Below are 8,366 nucleotides of genomic sequence, written 5' to 3'. Positions count from 1 at the left end.
TTTTTTTTTTTTGAGATGGAGTCTCGCTCTGTTGCCCAGGCTGGAGTGCAGTGGCGAGATTCTGGCTCCCTGCAACCTCCACCTCCTGGGTTCAAGTCATTCTCCTGCCTCAGCCTCCCAAGTAGCTGGGACTACAGGTGCGCACCACCACGCCCAGGTAATTTTTTGTATTTTTAGTAGAGATGTGGTTGCACCATGTTAACAAGGATGGTCTCAATCTCCTGACCTCGTGATCCGCCCCCCTCGGCTTCCCAAAGTGTTGGGATTACAGGCGTGAGCCACCACGCCCGGCCTTTTTCTTTTGAGACAAAGTCTCGCTCTGTCGCTCAGGGTGGAGTGCAGTGGCATGATCTTGGGTCATTGCAACCTCCGCCTCTTGGGTTCAAGCAATTCTCCTGCCTCAGCCTCACAAGTAGCTGGGATTACAGGTGCGCACCACACGTCTGGCTAATTTTTGCATTTTTAGTAGAGACAGGGTTTCACCATGTTGGTTAGGCTGGTCTTGAACTCCTGACCTCATGATCCACCCGCTTGGGCCTCCCAAAGTGCTGGGATTCCAGGCGCGAGCTGCCGTGCCCGGCCTGAGTTTCCGCTTCTAAAGGCTGCACAGATAACAATATCAAGCAGAGTCTCCACTCAAGAAATACTGGAGGAATGAAAAACAATAAAAACGAATATGTAGCACGCACTTACCTGTCAGGCCTCACATTAAATACATTTCACATTTTATCGCATTTAGTCCTTCTATCTACCTATGAAACCAGTAATACATAGCATTAACTCCATTTAACACTTGAGGCAACTAAGAGGTCAACTAACTCCTCAAGGTTTCTCCATAACCTGGATGGCCAAGATTCCAGGAAGGCTGGCTGTTGAGTCCACAGGACTCAGTGCATTGCTTCTGTCAAGTGAGGCTGACTTTACAGAAGTAGAAACTGAGGCCCAGAGAGGGGGAATGGTTTTACACCAGCATGCTGCCACTCATCAGAGGCGGGGCAAAACCAGGCTAAACAAACTACAACTCCCATGAGCCTCTGGGGCAGGAGCCCAGCCAGGGAAGCTGCAGCCTACCCTGGGGCTTGCTGGGTGATGTAGTTCTGCAGTGTCACCTGAGGCTGGTGGGACTCACTCACCGCAGGACATAGGAACGGGCAGGTGCGCTCTTGTAGATATACTGCGCCAGCCACCACTGCACCGTCATGTTCCAGTAGCGCATGCCATCGCGCACCCGCACGCAGAAATCTGTGCCGTAGCAGTCGATGTTGCGGATGGTCTCATAGTCATACTCCAGGGAAGCCGCCTTCTCCGGACTGGGGGGTGGAGGATGAGGGTGGGGGACAGACATGCAGCTCAGCCAGGCCCCCTCCCGACGCCTGCTAGTGTCCCAGCCCCGGATGCTAAGGAAGGGATCCTGGCCAGGCAATGGCCCTCTGGCTGTCAGACTTGCTAGGGCAACAAGGGAGGGTGGCCCAGAGGGTGCCTGTAGGGGAGGACCATGGGTGGGCCGGGTGGTACAGTTCACTGACAATGGGCTTCTTCTTCTTTCGGTACCTAATGGGGCCTGCCACAGCCATGAAAAGCCTTGAAGGGCTATGGTTGCTAAGCTATGAGTCCTTCAAGCAGCCAAGCTCAGTATATTCAGAGAAGCCTCCAAGGATGGTGCCTTCTAAATCGTCGGACCCTGCAGTTGCTAGGGAAGGTGTGATTATCATCCCTCATAACAAGGTGCTTCATGGTTGCTAGGGAGATGTTCCAGGCACCAGTGGGGTCCCCATGATCTTTGTTGCTAAGGAAAAGGCATTCCTTAGCAACAAGGCCTAGGATGTTTAGAAAGGCTTTTAGAAAGGGGCTTTTTCCTGGTCGCAGTGATTGTTGGAGAAGTGTCACCTCTAACAATACAGTGGTTCCCTCGTCACTCGTGCCGACAGCCCCAGCAGTGGGAAACGTTGGCCCATATGAAGCCTTGGTGGCCTCTGATGATGGGAGGGGAGCCAGCCTTTAGGGGTGGGGACCGAGCAGATTTAGAAAAACCTTCAATTCCTGCTTGAATTCACTGGGCGGACATCCTCTCTCTAACAGCTGGAGGTCAGAGCATAGTTATTAGGGCAGTGGTAATAAATTCACGTGGGGGTGTCACTACCCCCACAACAGAATGGCAGTTGGTGACGATAGGGGACAACCCTAGCAGGGAGTAGTACATCATTTACATCGACGGGCTGTTCCCCCAGCTGCAGTCCAGGCCCCTGGGGGAAGGCTGACTGCAGCTGTGAGGAACACAAGGGCAGTCTACTCCTGGTTGCCGGGGGTGCCATTTCCCTAGCAACACGGGGGCAATACTTCCTCAGCCACAAGAGAGTCCACAGCTACGGCCATGCTACTTGCCTAGCAATACCGGTGCTGGGGGGTGGGGGGTGGAGCCTCTCTGGCAACAAGGGTCAACCCATAGTTACCAGGGGGAGGTTTGGCTTCCTTAGCAACAGTGTAACCGTAGTTGGTAGGAAAGGCATGCCCTCTGCTGGGGAACAGCACTGGTCAGGGACTGGAAATTCCTATTTCCTTGCAAACAGAGGGCAGCTGAGGGCTGCTATGTGAGGATATCCCACGGGACGGAGCAGTGCTAGCTCCTAGCAACAAAGGGGCAGTGCAGGGGGTGCCATATCTGCAGCAACAGAGCAAAACTTCTGGCAGAAAGGAGGTGAACTACTGTTGCTAGGGATCCTGCTTCCCTAGCAAAAATCAGTGTTCCGTTGCTAGGGAACCGTTTCCCTAGCAACAGAAGGTGACCCACCACTACCAAAGGATGGCATCCCCAGCAAGCAGGAACAATCTGGTTCTGGGGGGGGGGTGACACTTCCGTGGCAACAGAGGGGTGGCACAGGGTTGCTAACTTACCACCTTTTCCTAGCGACAGGGGGCAGTTCACCATACTGCGGGGTGACAAGCGCTAGCAACAAGGGGCATCTGTCAGTACCAGGGGTCTTTTCCCTAGCGACAGGGGCTGGCAGGCCGTGGTTGCCAAGGGGGTGACACTCTGCTAACAAAAAGATGGTGGCCCTGGCCCCTTGCTCCCCGCTCTCCTCCCTGCTAGGGGCAGAGCCAGCCCTTGGAGGTAGGGGCTGCTGGGTCTTGGGAAGCCTCCCTCGCGCCGCCTGACCTGCTGGGGGGTGGGCATTGGAGGGTGGGGCCGCCCCCGGCCCGGGCTTTGGCGGCCACGGGGTAGGCCCCGAAGCCGGCGGCAATGCAGCCGCACTCGGCGGCAATCCAGGCCACGTAGAAGCGCATGCGGAAGGCGAAGAAGACGGGGATCATGTAGAAGAGGCGGGCGGGCAGCGGGCGGGCGTAGAAGGCGTCCTCGCGCACGGCCTCCAGCGGGAAGAGGTGGGAGGAGAGCAGGAACAGCAGGCCGAAGAGCGGGGCCGGCCAGGCGCGGCGCAGCAGGGGCCGCAGGCTGGGCACGGCCCCCGGGAAGGGCTGCTCCAGCCAGTCCAGGTAGGTGCGGTAGCGGAAGAACGGGCCTGTGGGGCGGGGAGGGAGGGCCGCCGTCAGACAGGCAGGTGGGCAGAGCTCAAGTCTGCAGGAGGAGGAGAGGGAGCTTGGAGGGAAGGTGGGAAGAGGGAGAGAGAGGGGCAGAGACTGGGCGCCGGGGAGGCCCCAAGGGTAGGGACAGAGACCCAGAGAGATGGGGATAAGGAACGAGAGACAGGGGGACAAGAAACTCAGAGAGACAGAGACAGTGACAGAAAATTAGAAAGAGGGGCCGGCGCGGTGGCTCACACCTGGAATCCCAGCACTTTGGGAGGCCTAGCTGGGAGGACTGCTTGAGTCCAAGAGTTCGAGACCAGCCTGGGCAAAACGGCAAGACCCCATCACTACAAAAAATAAAAATTAGCCAGGTGTGGTGGAGGGCACCTGTAATCCCAGCTACTGGGGGGGCTGAGGCGGGAGGATCATTTGAGCCTAGGCTGCAGTGAGCAGTGACTGTGCTATTGTGTTCCAGCCAGGGAGGGAGGGACGGAGGGAAGGAGGGAAGAAGGAAAGAAACTAGGAGATAGCTGTGGAACTTGAGCTACAACATGATGGCGATCTGGCCTAGGGAGGAAGCAGTGTGATTCACAGAAGGGACCGGGGTTAAAATTTTTGTATGTTCACAAAAGACCACATGTTTAGGTCAATGTAGCATGGGAAGTTAAAAATAAAAAAAAAGAAAGAAAGAAAAAAAACAAATTAAAATAAATAAGACCACATGTTGTGTGATTCCATTTATAAGTACAATGTCCGGAACAGGCAAATCTTTACAGATAGAAAGTCAATTACTGCTTTCCAGGGATGGATGGAGGTTTGGGGGATGATGGATATGGGGTTTCTTTGCAAGGTATGAAATTGTTCTGAAAATAACTACACAGTGGTCATGTTTGCACAACTCTGTGGCTATACTAAAAATCAGGGAGTTGTATGTTGGTTTTTCTTTTCTTTTTTTTTTTTCCAGGAAATCAAAGAAGCCAAGAGTTGTATGTTTTAAGTAGATGAATATGTGAATTAGAGTTTCCTGAAGTTGTTATTGGAAAAAAAAACTTTGTTGAGGTAAACATTAATGAAAAATCTTTTTTTAAAATTTCACACATATATATACACACATATATACACACGCACACACATATATATATGTATACATATATATACATTTTTTTGAGACGGAGTCTCGCTCTGTCGTCCAGGCTGGAGTGCAGTGGCGCAATCTTGGCTCACTGCAAGCTCCGCCTCCCGGGTTCACGCCATTTTCCTGCCTCAGCCTCCCGGGTAGCTGGGACTGCAGGTGCCCGCTTCCACGCTCAGCTAATTTCTTGTATTTTTAGTAGAGACGGGGTTTCACTGTGTTAGCCAGGATGGTCTCGATCTCCTAACTTTGTAATCCACCCACCTCGGCCTCCCAAAGTGCTGGGATTACAGACTACCACGCCTGGCCAACATACATATATATATTTTGAGACAGAATCTTGCTCTGTTGCCCAGGCTGGAGTGCAGTGGTGCAATCTCGGTTCACTGCAACCTCCGCCTCCTGGGTTCAAGCGATTCTCCCGTCTCAGCCTCCCAAGTAGCTGGGATTACAGGCGCACACCACCATGCCCGGCTAATTTCTGTACTTTTAGTAGAGACGGGGTTTCACCATGTTGGCCAGGCTGGTCTCAAACTCCTGACCTCAGGAGATCTGCCCGTCTTGGCCTCCCAAAGTGCTGGGATTACAGGCGTGAGTCACTGCGCCCGGCCCTTTTAATTTTATATTTATTTATTTTTTAAAATAAAGGTTTAAAATAAAGGAATGGGATCTTGCTACACTGGCCAAGTGGATCTTGAACTCTTGGCCTCAAGCAATCCTCTGGCCTCAGCCTCCCACAGTGCTGAGATTATAGGCGTCAGTCCCCACGCCCAGATGAAAAATACTTCCTTAAACGGAAAGTGGACCCTGAGCTGTGAATATTTGTTATCTGGGCAGCAAAAACATCAGGTTGACATAGATCTTTACCTCCTTTCTCTCTTCTCTGTGCTCCCGATAAGCTACAGGAGAAGAGAAGAGCAAGGAATCACTTAGGCTGAGAACAGCCAGCTTCTACCCCGAAGCAGCTCTGGTCCAGCGGAGGCGTGAGACGTAGACCCAGACACATGCTCACCCTCCCAGCAGCAGATGCTAGGATGGAGGTTGCCCCGGGCAGGGCGGGAACACAGAACAGGCACTCAGGGCGGCGGAGAGACAGAGCTGTCGGGCCGGCCCACTCACCTGTCATGATTCCCACGTAGCAGTAACTGTAGCTGAGCGTCTCCATCAAGGAGGGCACGTCGGGCAGCAGCCCCAGGGTGGGCCCCTTGCTGAAACCCGAGGCCATTTCCTTCCTCTGGGCCAGGTGCAGGTCCTGGACTTCACTGGCCAGGCTCACCAGCTGGGTGGAAGGGGGTGGGCAAGGGGCCAGGTCAGACTTTGGGCCCTTCCCCACACCCATCTCCCTTGTGCTGCTGCCCTCTGCAGCCAAGGGGTGCTGCATGCTCGCAGCTCTGCAGATCTAGGTTGTGTGTAAGGCCTCTAGCTGGGCAGTGTTCCCCAGGGCTCAGTCCCAGGCCCTCCTCCCCGCCTTCCCTGTTCTGTCCTTACCTGCTCTCAGGCAGTCACAGAGGTTTCGATACTATCCACACACTGATGATGCTCAAACGCTACCCCAGCCCCAGACCTGTCCATCAAGTGGCTTATTGGCATTTAGACTCGGATGCCTCCAGGCACCCCAAAACGCACTGGAAACGGAAGACGATGTCACCCGCCCCACAAAGTAGATCCTCTTCTAGTGTCTGCCCTGAAACAGTAGGCCACCAAATTGTTCAAACCCAGAACCTCCCTCACTCCCTCACTCCCCAAATCCGATCTCTGGTTTTTTTTGGAGACAAGTTTTGCTCTGTCACCCAGGCTGGAGTAGAGTGGCACGATGTTGGCTCGCTGCAACCTCCACCTCCTGGGGACTCAAGCAATTCTCATGCCTCAGCTGGCCAGGCTGGTCTCGAACTTCTGGCCTCAAGTAATCTGCCTGCCTTGAAATCCCTTAAGTTTGACTCTGTTGCCTCTTTTCATCTCCACTACTGAGCTGAATATGTTGTACTCTCCACCCTTTCCCACCAGTCCCAAGGTCCACCCTGTATCAATAGATCTCGTTCTTCCAGCTTGTGGCTGGGTTGTCCACAGAAATCCCTGGCTGGAGTCAGACAAAGTCAGGAGAGGGAGGGCAGGGCTTTTATTCCCTTGTGAGATGGCCTTGGGCTGGCCATCACCCTTGATAGATCGTTTCAAGGTGGGTGGCTCTACTCACTTTTTAAAAAAAATAATGTTGGCTGGGTGTGGTGGCTTGCGCCTGTAATCCCAGCACTTTGGGAGGCTGAGGTGGGCAGATCACCTGAGGTCGGGAGTTTGAGACCAACAAGGAGAAACCCCGTCTCTACTAAAAATACAAAAAATTAGCCAGGCATGGCGGTGCGTGCCTGTAATTCCAGCTACTCGGGAAGCCGAGGCAGGAGAATTGCTTGAACCCAGGAGGCGGAGGTTGTGGTGAGCCAAGATCGTGCTATTGCACTCCAGCCTGGGCAATGAGAGCGAAACTCCATCTCAAAAAAAAAAAAAAAAATATAGGGCCTGGTGGGATGTGATGGTTCACGCCTGTAATCCCAGCACTTTGGTTGGCCTAGGCAGGCAGATCATTTGATGTCAGGGGTTTGAGACCAGCCTGGCCAAGATGGTGAAACCCTGTCTCTACTAAAAGTATAAAAATTAGCCAGGTGTGGTGGTGGGCGCCTGTAGTCCCAGCTACTCGAGAGGCTGAGGAGGGAGAATCGCTGGAACCTGGGAGGCAGAGGTTGCAGTGACATCACACCACTGCACTCCAGCCTGGGTGACACAGCGAGATTCTGTCTTAAAAAAAAAAACAAAAAAAATTATTTTTTTTGTAGAGACAGAGTCTCACTATATTGCCCAGGGTAGTCTTAAACTCCTGGCCTCCAGCAATCCTCCCACTATGACCTCCCAAAGCACTGGGATTAGCTGGTCTGGGGTTCAGGCACCACCCCTTTTGTTTTGAGACAGTCTTGCTCTGTCACCCAGGATGGAGTGTAGTGGCACTATCTCAGCTCACTGCAAGCTCTGCCTCCCGGGTTCACCCATTCTGCTGCCTCAGCCTCCCCAGTAGCTGAGACTACAGGCGCCCGCCATCACGCCCGGCTAATTTTTTTTATTTTTAGTAGAGACAGGGTTTCACCATGTTAGCCAGGATGGTCTCGATCTCCCAACCTCGTGATCCGCCACCTCAGCCTCCCAAAGTGCTGGGATTACAGGCGTGAGCCACCGCGCCTGGCCGGCACCATCCCTTTTTGCTCCTCTACATCCTGCCCACACGGTGGCCACTCCTTCAATCATCCTAAATGCGCATTTCCTGCTGCAGCTCAGACCTACCCGCGGCCAACAGCCTGTATCAAGGCACCAGTCTGTCACCTGGACTCAGATAAAGGGATCCTTTTTATTTGGATCCCTTTATCCGAGTCCATTCCATCTTGCCCTGTTCCACCTCAATTCTCCTTCAGCATCCAGAACGAGTATTTTTTTATTTTTATTTTTTGAGACGGAGTCTCGCCCGGGGAGGCCCAGGCTGGAGTGCGATGGTGGGATCTTCGCTCACTGCAACCTCCACCTTCCAGGTTCAAGCAGTTCTCCTGCCTCAACCTCCCAAGTAGCTGGGATTACAGGTGTGAGCCATCACACCGGCTCATTTTTGTATTTTTAGTAGAGATGGAGTTTTACCATGTTGGCCAGTCTAGTCTCAAACTCCTGACCTCAGGTAATC

General features: G+C 53.3%; 2 protein-coding genes across 6 annotated transcripts in view; both read right to left on the bottom strand.

Annotated features, from left to right (window-relative positions):
• LOC105504899 (leukocyte immunoglobulin-like receptor subfamily B member 3) overlaps positions 1 to 8,366 on the bottom strand; it is a 141,738-nt gene that overhangs the window by 99,897 nt on the left and 33,475 nt on the right. The gene's annotated exons all lie outside the window — the stretch shown is intronic.
• The window catches only part of MBOAT7 (membrane bound O-acyltransferase domain containing 7), a 19,157-nt gene that overhangs the window by 6,354 nt on the left and 4,437 nt on the right, over positions 1 to 8,366 (bottom strand). For all 4 annotated transcript variants that reach the window (XM_011932522.1, XM_011932524.1, XM_011932525.1 and 1 more), the window contains 3 exons: positions 5,774 to 5,933; positions 3,155 to 3,515; positions 1,134 to 1,310 (listed from right to left, as the gene is read on the bottom strand). In XM_011932522.1, the coding sequence (XP_011787912.1) occupies positions 1,134 to 1,310; positions 3,155 to 3,515; positions 5,774 to 5,933 (698 nt within the window). The remainder of the gene's footprint in view (positions 1 to 1,133; positions 1,311 to 3,154; positions 3,516 to 5,773; positions 5,934 to 8,366) is intronic.

Source organism: Colobus angolensis, unplaced genomic scaffold, assembly GCF_000951035.1.
Source record: "Colobus angolensis palliatus isolate OR3802 unplaced genomic scaffold, Cang.pa_1.0 Scaffold96, whole genome shotgun sequence".
In the NCBI taxonomy this organism is placed as follows: domain Eukaryota; kingdom Metazoa; phylum Chordata; class Mammalia; order Primates; family Cercopithecidae; genus Colobus; species Colobus angolensis.
The sequence above is the reverse complement of the archived record's forward strand: the minus strand, read 5'-3'. Positions and strand labels throughout refer to the sequence as shown.